The 18,370-nt window shown below is 43.4% G+C and overlaps 1 protein-coding gene across 6 annotated transcripts in view; it reads left to right on the top strand.

The window, feature by feature from the left end:
• The window catches only part of LOC106601134 (melanoma inhibitory activity protein 2), a 30,951-nt gene that overhangs the window by 5,103 nt on the left and 7,478 nt on the right, over positions 1-18,370 (top strand). For 2 of the 6 annotated variants that reach the window (XM_045717335.1, XM_045717339.1), the window contains 19 exons: positions 6,098-6,229; positions 6,341-6,451; positions 6,607-6,678; positions 6,825-6,935; positions 7,089-7,160; positions 7,306-7,410; positions 7,640-7,762; positions 10,393-10,504; positions 10,695-10,741; positions 10,833-10,923; positions 11,225-11,363; positions 11,808-11,909; positions 12,185-12,245; positions 12,362-12,397; positions 13,604-13,671; positions 13,777-13,859; positions 14,136-14,273; positions 14,864-14,992; positions 16,650-16,793. In XM_045717335.1, the coding sequence (XP_045573291.1) occupies positions 6,098-6,229; positions 6,341-6,451; positions 6,607-6,678; positions 6,825-6,935; positions 7,089-7,160; positions 7,306-7,410; positions 7,640-7,762; positions 10,393-10,504; positions 10,695-10,741; positions 10,833-10,923; positions 11,225-11,363; positions 11,808-11,909; positions 12,185-12,245; positions 12,362-12,397; positions 13,604-13,671; positions 13,777-13,859; positions 14,136-14,273; positions 14,864-14,992; positions 16,650-16,793 (1,876 nt within the window). Of the gene's footprint in view, positions 1-3,473; positions 3,888-6,097; positions 6,230-6,340; positions 6,452-6,606; positions 6,679-6,824; positions 6,936-7,088; positions 7,161-7,305; positions 7,411-7,639; positions 7,763-10,392; positions 10,505-10,694; positions 10,742-10,832; positions 10,924-11,224; positions 11,364-11,807; positions 11,910-12,184; positions 12,246-12,361; positions 12,398-13,603; positions 13,672-13,776; positions 13,860-14,135; positions 14,274-14,863; positions 14,993-16,649; positions 16,794-18,370 lie in introns of those variants that run through there. The other 4 variants (XR_006769675.1, XM_014193094.2, XM_014193109.2 and 1 more) reach the window with 4 other exon arrangements.

Raw genomic sequence — 18,370 nt, 5'->3', positions numbered from 1 at the left:
ACAGGTCAGGGTTCCATAGCCGCAGGCAAAACAGTTGAACCTGGAGCAGCAGCACGGCCAGGTGGACTGGGGACAACAAGGAGTCATCATGCCAGGTAGTCCTGAGGCATGGTCCTAGGGCTCAGGTCCTCCGAAAGAGAGAGAGAAAGAAAGAGAGAATTAGAGAGAGCATACTTAAATTCACACAGGACACCGGATAAGACAGGAGAAATACTCCAGATATAACAGACTGAACCTAGCCCCCTGACACGTAAACTACTGCAGCATAAATACTGGAGGCTGAGAGAGGAGGGGTCAGGAGACACTGTGGCCCCATCCGATGATAGCCCCGGACAGGGCCAAACAGGCAGGATATAACCCCACCCACTTTGCCAAAGCACAGCCCCCACACGACTAGAGGGATATCTTCAACCACCAACTTACCATCCTGAGACAAGGCCGAGTATAGCCCACAAAGATCTCCCCACAGCACAACCCAAGGGGGGGCGCCAACCCAAACAGGAAGACCACGTCAGTGACTCAACCCACTCAAGTGACGCACCCCTCCTAGGGACGGCATGGAACAGCACCAGTAAGCCAGTGACTCAGCCCCTGTAATAGGGTTAGAGGCAGAGAATCCCAGTGGAGAGAGGAGAACCGGCTAGGCAGAGACAGCAAGGGCGGTTCTTTGCTCCAGTGCCTTTCCGTTCACCTTCACACTCCTGGGCCAGACTACACTCAATCATAGGGCCTACTGAAGAGATGAGTCTTCAATAAAGACTTAAAGGTTGAGACCGAGTCTGCGTCTCTCACATGGGTAGGCAGACCATTCCATAAAAATGGAGCTCTATAGGAGAAAGCCCTGCCTCCAGCTGTTTGCTTAGAAATTCTAGGGACAATTAGGAGGCCTGCGTCTTGTGACCGTAGCGTACGTGTAGGTATGTTCGGCAGGACCAAATCGGAAAGATAGGTAGGAGCAAACCCATGTAATGCTTTGTAGGTTAGCAGTAAAACCTTGAAATCAGCCCTTGCCTTAACAGGAAGCCAGTGTAGGGAGGCTAGCACTGGAGTAATATGATAAAAAATTTGGTTCTAGTCAGGATTCTAGTAGCTGTATTTAGTACTAACTGAAGTTTATTTAGTGCTTTATCCGGGTAGCCGGAAAGTAGAGCATTGCAGTAGTCTAACCTAGAAGTAACAAAAGCATGGATTCATTTTTCTGCATCAATTTTGGACAGAACATTTCTGATTTCTGCAATGTTACGTAGACGGAAAAAAGCTGTCCTTGAAACAATCTTGATATGTTCGTCAAAAGAGAGATCAGGGTCCAGAGTAACGCCGAGGTCCTTCACAGTTTTATTTGAGACGACTGTACAACCATCAAGATTAATTGTCAGATTCAACAGAAGATCTCTTTGTTTCTTGGGACCTAGAACAAGCATCTCTGTTTTGTCCGAGTTTAAAAGTAGAAAGTTTGCAGCCATCCACTTCCTTATGTCTGAAACACAGGCTTCCAGCGAGGGCAATTTTGGGGCTTCACCATGTTTCATTGAAATGTACAGCTGTGTGTCATCCGCATAGCAGTGAAAGTTAACATTATGTTTTCGAATGACATCCCCAAGAGGTAAAATATATAGTGAAAACAATAGTGGTCCTAAAATGGAACCTTGAGGAACACCGAAATATACAGTTGATTTGTCAGAGGACAAACCATTCACAGAGACAAACTGATATCTTTCCGACAGATTTGATCTATTGAGGTCATCTATTGAGATGTAATGAGATCTAATTTAAAAGGATTGGACTGCACAATGCATGTGTCAATATGAATGCCCCCTCTTCATCATCAATATAATATAATAGCTTAATTCTTCCAAGAGGGAACTTTGGTTGTGGCATTTGAATTAGACATAACAGCCCGATACACTTTTAATTGGCCCGATAGCTGAAGAAGCTGGTCCTTTAAAACCTCTGGTATTTTTCTCTGGTATGCAATATATCATCTATCACTGTCATCATCCAACACTCTGAGGAGTTGGCTTTGGTGACTAGGCTATTCACTGCACTGTGGTAGTGCAATAACATGAGCATTTTAAATAGAGAATAGAGATGGAGGTTCAGGATGTTGACCAGGTGAGTGAGAGGTAGTGTTTTGGACATGCACTGAGAAGTTAGCTGAAAGGTAAACACCCAACCAACAACAACTTCTGGGCCTACTCCTAAAGGACAGGGCAGGTGGCAGCGGAGGGACTTTGGTGACAATTGGTCTCAGCTGGAGGGAAAGGTCACTTATTCCATGTTCATAGATTATTTGAGAATAGGTATAGAGGTTGAATATGTGTTGTTTTCAAAACATTTTGTAGAGTACCACCATTTGCATTTGTTTCATCCACGTTTCATCAGCTTGAGTGTCAGCAAGAATTGTCTATTATATTGACAAGATTGTAAAGTGACCCGCTCTAACAATGGAAATACATTTCCTCTAAGATGGAAGGAGGCGAGATCAGGTGGGACCATTTTAGCCAATGATAAGGTAGATATGCATGTGAACAAAAGTCTATAGAGATAGATAGAGGACTCATCTTGTATCTGTGCCACTATAGCATCTGTGACAGCATGGGCAGTGCCATTGAGGCTATCTCCATTTTAAAGTATTCAATGTTCTTCTTCTTCATTGGCTAATTGCTCCCAATTCATAGGAATCCCCATTCAGTTGACTACTTTAAAATGGTGGAACCCTCAATGGGAGTGTTGGGCCAGTAACCGAAAGGTTGCTAGATCAAATCTCAGAGCTGACAAGGTAAAAATCTGACGTTCTGCCTCTGAGCAAGGTAGATAACTCACAGTACCCCAGGTGATGATGTGGATGTCTATCAAGGCAGCCCTGGCACCTCTCTGATTGAGAGGGGTTGGGTTAAATGCAGAATTGTATAACTGGCAAGGTATCCCCCTTTCCCCATGCTAAAAGGGGTTATGTCCATGCTAAAACTGATTATATCCATCATAAGCACCTACAATAACATCTGCAAAAGGTGTATGACCAAGACCAATAACATTTTATTTGATGGGTCCTCTATCTGTATGACAACTTCCGATATAAAGTATTTTTTTCAAAGATGCCACGTGCCTTCACTTATAACAGTGCATTTGTAACAAACTAACCATTACGAAACTTATATTCGATCAAATAAGACTCACATAGCAAATTAGCAATTCGATTTTGTTGTTCACCAAATTAGACACTCTCATTGACCTCCATACAAAAATTCCTCACTTCGTGGATTATTTTCGTGGACAGATTTTGGGCTATTTGGAATCCTTTGGACTTCCCTAGACTAAATATTAACCCCAACCTTAACCTCAACTCTAACCTAACTGTAACTTCAACCATTTTAAATGACAACATCATGGGGTAGGGGTGTCCTAATGATGCAAGACAGCATGGATAGTTCTACAATTGGTGACGTTGAGAATATACCAACTCAACATTAAAGCAGGAAGTGGGGGCGTTGTAACATTTACTAATACTCCCTTTGAGTGAAAAGTCAAATAAAACACATTATTGTGTAGGATTAGAATTATACAAATCAACCAATATTCGTTTTAGGACAATATAAACGAAAGTGAGTCGTTTTAGCGAGTTCTGGGTGCATAAAATAGCATCAACCTGCGCACGTTTCAGCGTCATACGTGTCCCAACTCTCTAGTTTCATGTTGCCACTGATACTTCAGGATGACAGCTTGGCATTCGTTTTTTTAATGTTAATATAATCATGGAAATAATATTTCAATGAAATATTCGACAAATGGAAGATCAAACAAGTGGTGAGGCAGTTGCTACCCAATTGGCTGATTTTAAAATGACAGCAAGGACCTATTACACTCTAGCCGTGGAGAAAGTGAGAGATGTGAGTGTCAAATCCAGTTAGCATGCTAGATAGCTAGCTTGGACTAGTCAATGCTAAAAACATCAAATGGTGTAGCTAGCTAAAGTAACCCAACTTTGTAATTTGTGTGAATTCAATGATTCATTGTGTAGGACTGTCAAATATGGCTTATCTACATTGTTTAGTTAACTAGCTAGCTAGTGTCTTGTCTTGCTGTCCACGAGAACACTGTTTCCTGGTAAGATAATGTAACGTAAACTAATGACATGTTAGCTAATTTAGCCAGGTAACTAACATTAGCTATCTGTTGTATCCTAATGTAAGTGTGTTCACACTTGACTTTGTCCCTTTCAGTCAATTTATGTGAACTCAGTGCGGGTCGCTTAATTTTTTTGGTTGCAGTGTGAACACGCCAAAAGAACTCAGACCCTCAAAAGAGCCCCCGAAGCGAACCGATACCCTCTCGAGAGGTGGTCTGAGTTCGGTTCACTTGAATTCAGAGGTACGGTTCCCTTTTCAGGGTAATGTGAACACAAAACTCCCCAGGTTCGCTTGTAATTATTCCTGCACCACACACTAGACTACTGCAACACCTGTCCCTCTACCATAAACCCTCACATTGGTGCAACAAAAACAGAGAAGATGATGTGGAGATTCGCGGGGAAAAACGTGCTGTTTTTAGATATTGATTGACGATTGTCAAGGATGCGCAGAAATGCCTAAATAGTGTGTGTGGTGCGGGAATACTGACAAGCGAACCTGGGAAGCTTTCTGTTCACATTACCGCAGAATTCATGCAAACCGATCTCAAAACAAAAAAATAAGCCAACCGCACTGAGTTCACAAAAATTGCCTGAAATGGACCAAGTGTGAAAACACCCTAAGTAGCTAGATAGCTGGCTAGTTAGTTTCAAATTTGAGGTTTTAATGTCACATGTACAGTGAAATACAGTTCTTGCAAACTCAAAACCCAACAGTGCAATAATCAATAACAATGTTATACAAATAAACACCCAAGAAATATGACAAACACAATAAGTAAACATACTGTATACAAGGTCAGTTACAATACAGTATTTACAATGTGCAGAGATAGTGGAGTGATGGCGGTAGATATGTATACGGGTAAGGTGTCTAGGCATCAGGATATAAGATAAACAGAGTAGTAGCTATTTATGAGTCTTATTGCTTGGGGATAGAAGCTGTTCAAGAGGCTATTGGTGCCAGACTTGATTCACTGGTATCACTTGCTGTGCAGAAGCAGAGAGAATAGTCTATGGCTTGGGATGTTGGAGTCTTCAATGATTTTCCGGGCCTTCCTACCACACCGCCTGATATAGATGACAGGGAGCTCTGCCCCAGTGAAGTACTGGGCTGTCCGCACCACCCTCTGTGTGCCATGCAATCGAGGGCGGTGCTATTGCCATACCAGGCAGTGATGCAGCCAGTCAAAATGCTCTCAATGGTACAGCTGTAGAACTTTTTGAGGATTTTTGAGGGCCCATGCTATTGCACCTTCTTCATGACTGTGTGCTTGTGTTTGGACCATATTAAGTCTTTAGTGATTTGGACACCAAGGAACTTGAAGCTCTCGAACTGCTCCACTGCCTCCCTGTCGCTGTGGATGGGGGCGTGCTCACCCTCCTGTTTCCTGTAGTCCACGATCGGCTCCTTGGTCTTACTGACGTTGAGGGATAGGTTGTTGTTCTGGCGCCACACTGCCAGGTCACTGATTGCCTCCCTGTAGGGTGACTCATCGTTGTCGATGATCCGGCCTACCACCGTTGTGTTGTCAGCAAACTTGATGATTGTGTTGGAGTAGTGCGTGGCCACTCATTTTGTGGTTGAACAGCGAGTACAGGAGGGGACTAAGCACACAACCCTGTGTTGAGGGTCAGCGTGGCGGAGGTAATGTTGCCTACCCTCACCACCTGCGGTCGGCCCGTCAGGAAGTCCAGGATCCAGTTGCAGAGGGAAGTGTTCAGACCCAGAGTCCTAAGCTTGGAGTAGACAATGGTGTTTTATGCGAGCTTGTTGTGGCTCCTTGTTGCAATGACAATCGCTTTACTTTTCAATCACTCACAACAACTAGCTGTGTGTCTGTGTTTAGAGGAAGTTGGACGTTTGCATTTTGACTGTCACATACCCACAATCCAGGGCCTGAAACCTGAATGAAAATACTATAGCAAGTTTTTTTTTATTGTAAGTAATTTATCTGATTTTCTACCCAGGTTGTGTCATCCCTTCCTGATGATGTAAGGCCAGGTCCTGACCTGTATGGACTACCATGGGAAGCTGTCATCGTCACTGCATTACTGGGGTTGGGCACCCTCCTATTGTTCACCTGCAGGTTCTACCAATGTGTAAGTTGACTGTCTGATATTTATACCAGCATGCAAGTATAAAGATGAACAACAGCATTCTTTCTTTTGATCGGGGAGTGACCAAGCTCACAAAATTGTTTTTGTTTCCAGATAAAGAGCAGACTATATTCTGGCAAAGAGAGGCGGATGGGCCTGAAGGTGGCTCAACTATTAGATGAAAAGTGCAAAGTACTTAAGACTTTGAGTGAGGTTCAACAAAAAGTGAGTCCTATGTCAAAGAATGCAGTATGTGTGTCTGACTGGATTCGCAAACTATTCAATTCAATGCCCTCGGAAATTACATGTTTTGGATAGACCTGTGTGTTATGAATGCCTTTGCTACTGTTTGTTTATGTTTATTTATGTACCTTTTTTAGTATGAAAAACTGGAATGTGCCCTGCGGAATAGTGGCGTTTTGGCTCAGGCCGCAGAGAGGGAGAATCTGGAGGTAAGGCACACAAATTACACAGTATGATTGTTCTCAATACTGAATAAACATTCTAATATTTCACCTCTAAATACACTGGCAAATGGTATAAAAGGACTTGGTAAGCGTGTGACTTTCAAGTAAACCTATAATGGTCTCCTCTTCAGGTGATGTTCCAGAGGCTGAAACAGTCAAATACACAGCTTGGAGATGATATAGAAAAGTTAAAGGAGGACCTAAATATCCAGAGAGCGAGGAGGTTGCAGCAGGAGAAGACGGTGAGTTTGACTTCAGACTGGATATTTTTTTCACCTTATCCTGCGTTTTGATGTTTATGCATTGACATCTTTTATTTTTTCAGTTTCACTCTTTGCTCTCATATTTCACAGTTCATTTATTTTTAAGATGTGGTGATTTGCGTGATTTTACAGATTGCAGATATGCAGGAAACCTTGAAAACTGTAGAAGAAGAAACCAGCGACCTCAAGTCCCAGACAGAGCAGGTAAAGTATGATGCTGACACATGTCCGCATTAGTGTTATATATCATGAACAACATGTTAATTGTCATTTCTTCCTGTTCGGCATGTTAGTCATGTCCACACACTTAGAGCCAGGATAGATGTAACACATTTTGCTCTATTTTCAGGCACAGACAACCCTGAAAATATATGACATGAACAGTGAGAGGAATCAGAATAATCTGGAGGCAGCAAAAGAAGAGAAGGCCTTGCTCCAGGAGAAAAATGCACAGGTATGTAACCTGACATATAAGATGTCCATTTACAGCTAAACAGTACCCACGAATCAGAGCCATTGATATCTGAAAGTATGGCTCTGTCACTAATAGTGTTTTATACTCCAGTTCCATATCAGGCTTGGTTGCCGTTTATACAAATAACCTGCATGGGTTGTGCTGAAGAGAAAGCGGAAAGTGTCCTATATTCTGGTGGGGTCCTCACCCTCTCCCCCTCTTCCCACAGCTGGCCCAGGAAGCAGAGGGCTGGGGGGAGCGGATGAGTGAACTGGAGGAGGAGATGAGGATGTGTGAGAGCTCCTACACTGGAATGGTGCAGGATGCTGCCACCAAAGACGAGAGCATCAAGGTTTGCATTCATATTACTGCACTGGCAAAAACCACATGCAGCTAAGTGTGTGCCTATAACAAACTTTTGCATATTCTTCCCTGTACTTCCCTGTACTGGGAAAAACCAATCACCACACACTTTGAAGATTACTGAGGGTGTCAACTAGGACTGTTGCGGTGGTGACCATATTACCGACACACCGGCAGTCATGAAGGCAGTCAAATTTCAGATGACTGTTTAGTCACGGTAATTAAGCTTCTCCAAGGTCTGATGCTGCTGCTGGTCATTAGTAGCCTACCAAACTTGCTAACTGCCTGGTACTCAGTTCTCTATTGTCCCTCTAATCACTCTGACATGAATGTAAATGTCTTCGAAAATCGAATCAAGCACTTCGTAGGAGCTCATGTTGCGCAACATTTCTATAGGCTATGCAAAAAACAGAGTGATGGCCGCTAATAAAAAGAGGAGGATCCCATCAGCTTTCTATAGGCTAGGCCTACTATATTTATTTCTCAACTTTCTGAATGTTAAGCACATTGCTTATATTTACAACAGGAGTATAGCCTACCTGGCTGGCATGAAAATAAACCACGGGGAAAAGCATCCTCCGTTTGCAGGTGCATGATAATGGGCCATTCGAAATCAAAACAAATGTCACACATATTTTATTTAGTATATGTAAAGACAAGATTAAATCAAGAATAGTCTGATGGGTGACAATATTAGCCTATCACTTGTGAATAATATATTATCATTTGTGAATGATGCCCATCATCAGAAACAATGCCTTTTTTGCGACTTGTTCGAATCATAGTCACACACCTCATGTAGCCTAGCCCATAGGCCTATATGTTTTAAGGTTTGTATCACAACTGAAGTGGCCAAATAACTTCTTAAAATTAAGCACATTGATCTGCTTTACAAGGGGTGTAGACCCTAACTGGCATATATAAGCAGCGAGTGAGTTTCAAGATTGGGGAAGATCATTTTCACCATAAAAATGCACCTTTATAATAAAAGCATTACATGCATAATTGCATTTACTGTCACTTTTGATAATGGTGTTTTGAAACATTCGCACCTATAGCCCACTACCATGTGCGCATTGCTGTGCTTATAATGTGAAGAAATAGCCGAATCATTTGGGATCTATCGCATCCCACAACTCTCCCAGACTGTTTGGAATATTTATTTCTCGCACAGAGTAGAATAGGTCGACTTTTGTGTTGTGGGGGATAGTAGATTGACATAGGCTAGTGCTTTTGTTGTTTGTTAGGCCAACACATCTTGTTGGCTGACAAAAAAATATCTTCAATACGCACCTCGAAATTGGATAAGGACGTGCGCTGTTGCGTCCCTGATGATTCTGTCTTAACTTGTAGCCTGTGAGAAAGACCGATTTAAAAAAAAATAATAATAATAATTTCAAAAAAATGATTTATATATATATATATATATATAATTTTTTTTTTTTTTACGATCACGTGACGGAAAGCGGTGTGAGTGAGAGACGCTTCGGATTGCACAGCACACACCAGGAGAAGGGCACAACGCAGCACTCTGGCCGCAAAAGGCATGGATTTTTTGGGGTCGCATTACGGCCGCAAAGGGGTTGCGGCCATGAAATTTGAGGAATGATCAAGTGCTTGTCAAATTGTGAATGAGACTATTTGTGTGTACAGCCTGCGCAAAACAAACAAAGCAGAGCTCATGCCTTTCAAGCGACTTTTTTCAAATCAAAACATATAGCCCAACATTTGTATAACTTAAGTTACATTAATAACTCTAAATTAAGCATATAGCCGCATGTGTGCACTCCCTCAACTCATTTGGAGAAATATTTATATTTATTCAGCTTTGTTCAGTTGTATTCTTCAAACTATAATATAAAGTAATGCCAGGGAATTATAAGCAAATCTTGTCTGCTAAATTAACTAGTGTAGCCCACAGCCATTTGGCACAGCCACATCAGGACCTAACATAAGGACATCTGAGTATATTTTCTTCTGAAATAGACAACATTTTCTTCATATCATGCTTCTTTAGACCTGTCTACAATAAATAATGGATTTATTGTGAAGGTGTAGGCTATATTACATGGATTTATTAGACTTTTTAAAATGGCTTGTAGACGGCAGGTGGTTAGAGCATTGGATTAGTAACCGAAAGGTTGCTAGATCGAATCCCTGAGCTGACAAGGTAAAAATCTGTCGTTCTGCCCCTGAGCAAGGCAGTTAACCCACTGTTCCTAGGCCGTCATTGTAAATAAGAATTTGTTCTTAACTGAGTTGCCTAGTTAAATAAATAAAAAATGTGTGGAAGCCAGGAGATGCTAAATGTGTTTATATTAATTAACGGTCAATTACCGTGAGACCGACAGTTTATTTGCTTGACAATCACCGGCTGATGAAATGTTGTGACCACCACAGCCCTAGTGTCAACTAACAATTAGTTAGTTAACACCCTAAGTGGCGCAACCTGTTTGAGGCGATGGTCAAAATGCTAATCCTCTATTGCCTGTTAATTATTATAAATGGTATATACTGTGTTTTGTTGTATGTACCACTCAACAAAATAAGTTTCCTTGGGGGAAAAACTATAGTTATTTGAATGGTAAAGCCTTGTCGCTCTCTCTCTCTCTCCATTAGTCCCTGACAGACTGCCTGTTGAAGATAAAGGACTGGGACGCAGTGCTGGAGGACGGAGCCAACGGAGAGGAGAGATATGGGACACGAGGGGTGGAAAGTGGAGAGGGGCCAGGTGAGGTTCTGGTAGATAAGGCTATAACCGCCAGTAAGTATGATCAACTGGCTTTCGCTCACTGTCTTTTCGTATTATTATCATCATCGATGGGATTTAAAAAAAAACATTTGTGTCAGGATATTGAGGAAGTGGGATATCTGTGTCTTCCCAGATTTAAACTTTTTTGTTTCTTTTTTTTTATACACAGATAACCATCAACGACAAAGAATACAGAAACTCATTCATGCAGCCAAGGTATGTCTTCACTTAAATTCAATTCTGTTTTACAAACAAAACTCTTGTCAGCAATAGATGGAAAATGAGACTTGTTTTTTTTTCTTCTTAGATGAATGCAGACTTGAAGTCGGTGGATGAAGACAAGGACAGGGTGTTTGCCAAGCTAGCAGATGAAGTCAAGGCCATGGAGGATCTCCAAGGTAAGCAGAGTATTATGCTGTTCAGTAGTAACTTATCACGGCGGAGAACAAAACAAGAATATAACTAAGTTAATTTTATAATGTACATAAAATGTCTGTAGGTTTATATTGAAATGAGCTTCAGTTGCTGTTTTCATGATACAACAGACACAAAGGGTTTTAGCCTTATTAAGCCTTGTCCTCCTGGACTAAAAAGGACATGTGTCAGTGCCCGGGAAACCGGCCTAAACTGCTGTAAACCTCTGACATTTAATGAAAACCATGTCTAGTTTTTAACACCAGGTTGACTCTTGGGTTGCAGAGGGGATTAAGAAACTTGAGAATGAGAAGGACTCTCTGCAGACCGAGAGTGAGAAGTACACCGGCCAGGTGCAGAAACTACAACAGAAACTGCAGATCATGACGGAGATGTACCAGGAGAATGAGCTCAAACTACACAGGTACTGTACAGGAGCCACTCTAAGGCTGACCCAAATGCACAGCTTCATCCGTGAACATTATGTAATTTTATACAGGCTGATCATAACAACAACAACAAAAAATGTATGAAGGATTTATAAGCATTTATAATGGCTGATTTATGAAAGTTTGGTTAGACTTCATAATAACTAAATTCAATAAGTGGGACTATTGAACTGCTGCATGCCTGGTAATATAATAATATATGTAATTTAGCAGACACTTATGCAAAGCAACTTAGTCATGCGTGCATACCTTTTTTATGTAAGGGTCCAATGGGAATCGAACCCACGATCTGTGGCATTGCATGCGCCATGCTCTACCAACTGAGATGCACTGGACCACACATGGCCTGGTAATGTTTGTCTGATCATGGCTGTTCCACTCTGTGGTATACATATAATGGGTGTTCTCCCTGGTGTCAGGATGCTGACGGTGGAGGAGAGGGAGCGTCTGCAGAAGGAGGAGAAGCTGACCAAGGCTGACAGGAGTATCAGCCTGGCCGTGGAGGAGCTCAGCAGCTACAGGTCGGCTACTGGACATACACACACACACACACACACACACACACACAAATAAACCATCCCTGACTCCAGATATCACCTGTCTCCAAACCTACCCTGCAAATCTCTTGTTTACGGTGTTTTCATACAGGCCTGAAATTTAAAGGTATACTTTCAGTACACTTGCTGTCAATCGAATACATCTAATTCATTTTGTGAAATATAGAGTTGCACATTTTCGCATGGCGTTTTGTATTGCGAGTGCTTGCATCAAGGTGCTGTTTTGTTTCCACACAAAGGCAAAGAGCACAAGACCTGGAGGATGAGCTGGAGAAGACCAACCAGGCCTACAAGATCCAGGTGGGAGATCTGACAGCATGTCATAAGAGACTGGAAGAGGGGGGGGAAACATAAACCACATGCAATTATCTGATGTATGGCCAATAACAAATGTCCATTCTCCCTCCATTTTTCAGATAACCTCCCAGGAAAAGAAGGCACACAATAACTGGGTAAGTACATAGTGTGTGTATGTATGTTACTACCATGGAGCACACCTCAGCTCATAGTCATGTTAAAGAGCAACTGAATGCATTTCTGGTTGAAAACAGCCTATGTGGCATCGATATTAGAAATGTTTATTCCAGTGCCAAAATTGACTAAAGCGTAAGTAGGATAATTTTGGTCATAAGGTCAGTATATTGCAAAACTGAGTTTTGTGAGATTTGTTTAACTGAGGTCATCACAATTTACATAAGGGCTGGGTTTGGATTGCAACCATGCCCACTAACACGAGACGGTAACGCCAAAAATCTGCACTGATTGCGCTCTATCCAATCGCAGAACCTACCAGGCTTTGAGACAAACTTGCGCAAACACTGCAAGACAGATTCAAACTCTGGTAATGGATTGTAGAAAAAAAAAAACGGCACTCGCCAGTGACTTGATAAGCTGATTTAGCTAACGTGGCCTGCCTGCTCAATGTGCCTGCTAGCTACTACTACATGGAACTTAGCTAGCTAGTGATGTTTGGGCACTGATAAACAGCGTGAAGCTTTTGCTTTATTTAAGATAGTTTGACAGCTTGCTGATGATGTTGTAGACATGTTTTCTGAAATCAGTCCTGAGTGCAGCCAGCAGCAGCTGACTCAGTACTCATACACTCTGCAGTGCACTGACTAGTTTTTTAAAGTTTTTATTTTATTTATTTTTACTTGAGAAATACTGCACCAAACACCTTAGCTAGATGTAAAATTGTGTGACTAAGACCTCCTTAGATCAGTTCTGACAATTTTTAGAAAGCGATAGTGGCTATGTTGTTGCCACGGTGTCTCAAGAGGGACAAACAACAGTAACTTGCCAGGCAGGGTACAATATATATGAACATAACACACCCACACACATGTCTTTTTTTTACTTGAGAAATACTGCACCAAACACCTTAGTCACATAATTTTACATCTAGCTAAGACCTTAGATCAATTCAGACTGTTTTGAGGAAGTGATAGTGGCTATGCTGTTGCCACGGTGTCTCAAGAGGGACATACAACAGTAACTGCCATGGTACAATCTACAAACATGACACACCCACATCAAGCCACACCCCCAAGACCCACATCAAATTTTTGTTGATGAGCAGCAGAAACGTGGAATTGGTGCTTAAATGGGATTTCCTCAGCTTGGCGACTCATCTGTAATCTCTGTTGTCTGCATTGTAGCTAGCAGCACGAGCTGCCGACCGTGACCTGGCTGACATTAAAAGAGAGAATGCACACCTCAGGCAAAAGTAAGTACTAAAGAATACAGTCAGTTTCACCGGACGTGTTGCTACAAAATAGTATTTCCCTGCAATGTGGAAAGTATTCTCCAGCTGTGGTGTGTCTCCATGCAGATTGACTGATACTCAGTTCAAGCTAGATCTGGTGGAGAAAGACCCCTATGCTCTGGACAACATGGGCAGACCTCCATTCAGAGGTGAGTCTACAATAGCCCTCCTTTCACCCTAACTATAATCATATCCTCTGCTGAATGCCAACTCGCCCGTAGCTCCTACTCCCTACATTGAGAGGATTGGATAGGTGAAAGCAATATGGCGACAATCCAAAAGGCAAGATGAAGTTATTAACAGAACTACTTACTATCCATCCAATCCTCTCAGATCTACAGGAGTGCCTATCGTGTACTAGGGACTAGGTGTTTAATAGGTCATTATTCTGATATTTGAACTTTCTGTCTCTCCCTGTCCTGCAGGTGAAAGGTCACCCTATGGCCCCTCCCCCCTGGGTCACCCTACCTCTGAGAACAGAGCCTTCCTGTCTCCGCCCACCCTGATGGATGGCCCGCCACACCTCTCACCAAACTTCCCTCCAATGGGACCGGGAGGCAGAGGTGACTTCTCCAGTCCAAACCCCCTCTTCAGTGCATCATGTGGCATTGCACCGCAGCCAAATGTACATGGCTTGAGACGTGTGTTCTTTAAGCATCGCAGAGTATCATGTTCTAATCGTTGGCATGTCATGAGTTTATAATTAGGATTCTATTTACGTTTTCTATTTAGTACAAACTGATGTGCCATGACATGGTGAAAGTACCATTAAGAAAGCAGGATAAATAGGTTATTATTTAATTCAGTTTTGATTATTACTTAATATCCTGTCAATTAAGTTATTGAGTAAAGCAAAACTGAAATCTGTTCTTAATCAACTGATACAAATACATGCTGAATCTTAATTTGCTGGAAGGTTGATACATCTGTTACAGAGATGCTTATCTTTATAGTTGAATTGCCTTGGTGGTGAGCATGCACCAGCAAAAAGGGGAATGATGTGCAGCTGTATCACCTACAGAGGGAGCATTGTCTTTGCACATGACGTATTGTTCTGGTCCTGTCATCCTTGCTTCATGAACTCATTGACATTATGCTGTCTCTCTCTCTTTCTTGCTCACCTACCACTCCCACATCTCTCTCTCATAACCAGTATCCCGAGGCCTAGTAGACCCCCCTGGTGGGGTGGACTCTGATCGGAGTGGTGGTCCTCACTCTGACAGTGGCTCGATATCTCCCACTTGGGAGAGGGATCGCAGGGGCGCGCCTATACCCCCTCCAGGTACAGCAATGACCACCCGCTATCGCCCCCCCCCCTTTGATCTCAGCAGCCCCTCCCTCCAATCACTACAGACAGTTATTCTATTCTAATCTTCTAGTCTACTATATTGTGTGTGAAAAATACAAATTTGCATTCAGTATCAGCCCTAAAGGGTGTGTGTTCGTTATTTATTTACGTCAGTATGTTTTACCATCTTTTGCTATGTAAAGATGTCCGGAATTTCTTTTGTGTTGTAGAGACATATAATTAGTTATAGGGTGAGAGTGAGTTATATTTGTTAATCGACTGTCAGATTATTTCACAGCTAAACAATTCCCCTCAGTTGGTTACTGTTGTGGTCAGCCGGCCCTGTTAGAGGTTTGAGATTCTCTTTATTGGTTCACTGTTGTCAGTCTGTGAGGTGCAGACCTAGTCGTGGCCAGTGAGTGTATGACTACTCCATATATACAAAAGTATGTGGACACCCCTTCAAATTAGTGGATTCAGCTATTTCAGCCACACCCTTTGCTGACATGTGTATACAATTGAGCACACAGCCTTAGCCTTACTGAAGAACTCAATGACTTTCAATGTGGCCACCTTTCCAACAAGTCAGTTTGTCAAATTTCTGCCCTGCTAGAGCTGCCCCGCTCAACTGTAAGTGCTGTTATTGTGAAGTGGAAAACGTCTAGGAGCAACAACGGCTCAGCCGCGAAGTGGTAGGCCACACAAGCTCACAAAACGGGACCGCCAAGTGCTGTAGTGTGTAAAAACTGTCTGTCCTCTGTTGCAACACCGATTTTCCAAACAGCCTCTGGAAGGAACTTCAGCACAAGAACTGTTTGTTGGGAGCTTCATGAAATGTTTTTTTTACAATGCTACCTGCCCGACTGCATAGTGCCAACTGCAAAGTTTGGTGGAGGAGGAATAATGGTCTATGGCTGTTTTTCATGGTTCGGGCTAGGCCCCTTAGTTCAAGTGAAGGGAAATCTTAACGCTACAGCATACAATGACATTCTAGATGATTCTGTGTTTCCAACTTTGTGGCAACAGTTTGGGGAAGGCCCTTTCCTGTTTCAGCATGACAATGCCCCTGTGCACAATGGTTTGTCGAGATCGGTGTGGAAGTACTTGACTGGCCTGCACAAAGCCCTGACCTCAACCCCATTGAACACCTTTGGGATGAATTGGAACGCCATCTGCGAGCCAGGCCTCATTGCCCAACCTCACTAATGTATTGAGGAGCCTGAGCCGCCACTGGTTTGTGTCGACTCGAACCAGGATCTCTGTGGCACAGCTTGCACTGCGATGCAGTGTCTTAGACCGCTGCGCCACTCAGGAGGCCCTGGAACTAGGAACTTTTTAACCATTTAGTTCAGTTATCATGGGGGAGCGATTTAGCGTGTGGCATCACTGTATTTTGATTAATCAGCGACAATTCCATCATACCCATTCTACTACTGTCACTGTTTTGTTGTGTACTAAGTAAATGCATCATGATTTTATGCTTGTTTCTTTTTGTTGTGACCTGCAAAGAGGCTTCTGCTTTTGGCTCCAGTCCCCTTTGGACAGCACACTGGTTGTTTTGATTTGGACATTTCTGTTCTGATCCCCATCCTCAGCGCAGCTGGTCTGAATAAGGCTGATGAAACGGTGCTCTCTCTCTCTGCTCATAAAGGGTATATGTATCCAGACCCAGGCCTTCCCTACAGGAGACCCCTGCCCGGAGCCTTTCCCCTCGGGCCTATGGGCCCCCCCCCACCCAGGAGGCCCGGTCCTGCTGAGCCCCACAGTTTTGGGCCCCACCCTGGAGATAAATCTGGTGAGAACCCTCCTTTTTGTCCTTTTCTCTCTCTGTATTACAGCGCTGTATAATTAGTTTAAAAAAAAGTGATTGATACTGTATCTCTGCACCATAGCCACTCGGTCAAATAAACTTCAAAAGGATGTTTAGTGCTTGGAGTATGTAACTGAAGTGATGAAATACATTTCAGGACAGGATCTTTTTAATGCTGATGTGATTCAGACCAAGCTCCTTTGTCAGCAGCACACTGAATTGTAGAAGTGTAGATGATTAGTAAGTGTACCTCTGAAGAACAATATGTTAGGTAGAGAATGAGCAGGATATTTTGCCCAGTGTTGGGTAACTCATTACGTAATCAGATTACTTTTATGAGTAATGGAGTAAATTAACAAGTACATTTTTTAAATTGGGTGATCATGCTGGTCACACACACACACACACACACACACACACACACACACACACACACACACACACAGAGGCACACACTAGCCCACTGGATGGACGGACACACACACACACACACACACAGAGACACAGACCGACAGGTACACACTGGCCCACTGGACACACACAGGCACACACTGGCCAACTGGACACACACACGCAGGCACACACTGGACACTCACACACACATGCAGGCACACACTGGCCCACTGGGGACACACACACAGACAGGCACACACTGGCCCACTGGAAACACACACAAAAACACACAGACCGACACACACACACACACACACACACACACAGACAGACAGGCACTCACTCACTGTCCCACTGGACACACAGACAGGCACTCACTCACTGTCCCACTGGACACACAGACAGACAGGCACTCACTCACTGTCCCACTGGACACACACACACAGACAGGCACTCACTCACTGTCCCACTGGACACACACACACACAGACAGGCACTCACTCACTGGCACACACACACACAGACAGACAGACAGACAGACAGACAGACAGACAGACAGACAGACAGACAGACAGACACACAGACAGACAGACAGACAGACAGACAGACAGACAGACACGACAGACAGACAGACAGACAGACAGACAGACAGGCACTCACTCACTGTCCCACTGGACACACACACACACACACACAGACAGGCACTCACTCACTGTCCCACTGGACACACACACACACAGACAGGCACTCACTCACTGTCCCACTGGACACACACACACACAGACAGGCACTCACTCACTGTCCCACTGGACACACACACACACAGACAGGCACTCACTCACTGTCCCACTGGACACACACACACACACACAGACAGGCACTCACTCACTGTCCCACTGGACACACACACACACACACAGACAGGCACTTACTCACTGTCCCACTGGCACACACACACACACACAGACAGGCACTCACTCACTGTCCCACTGGACACACACACACACACAGACAGGCACTTACTCACTGTCCCACTGGACACACACACACACACACAGACAGGCACTCACTCACTGTCCCACTGGACACACACACACACACAGACAGGCACTCACTCACTGTCCCACTGGACACACACACACACACACACACACACACACACACACACA

This window comes from Salmo salar, chromosome ssa01 (genome assembly GCF_905237065.1).
Source record: "Salmo salar chromosome ssa01, Ssal_v3.1, whole genome shotgun sequence".
NCBI classification, from domain to species: Eukaryota; Metazoa; Chordata; class Actinopteri; order Salmoniformes; family Salmonidae; genus Salmo; species Salmo salar.
This window is presented reverse-complemented; position numbering and strand designations above follow the sequence as displayed.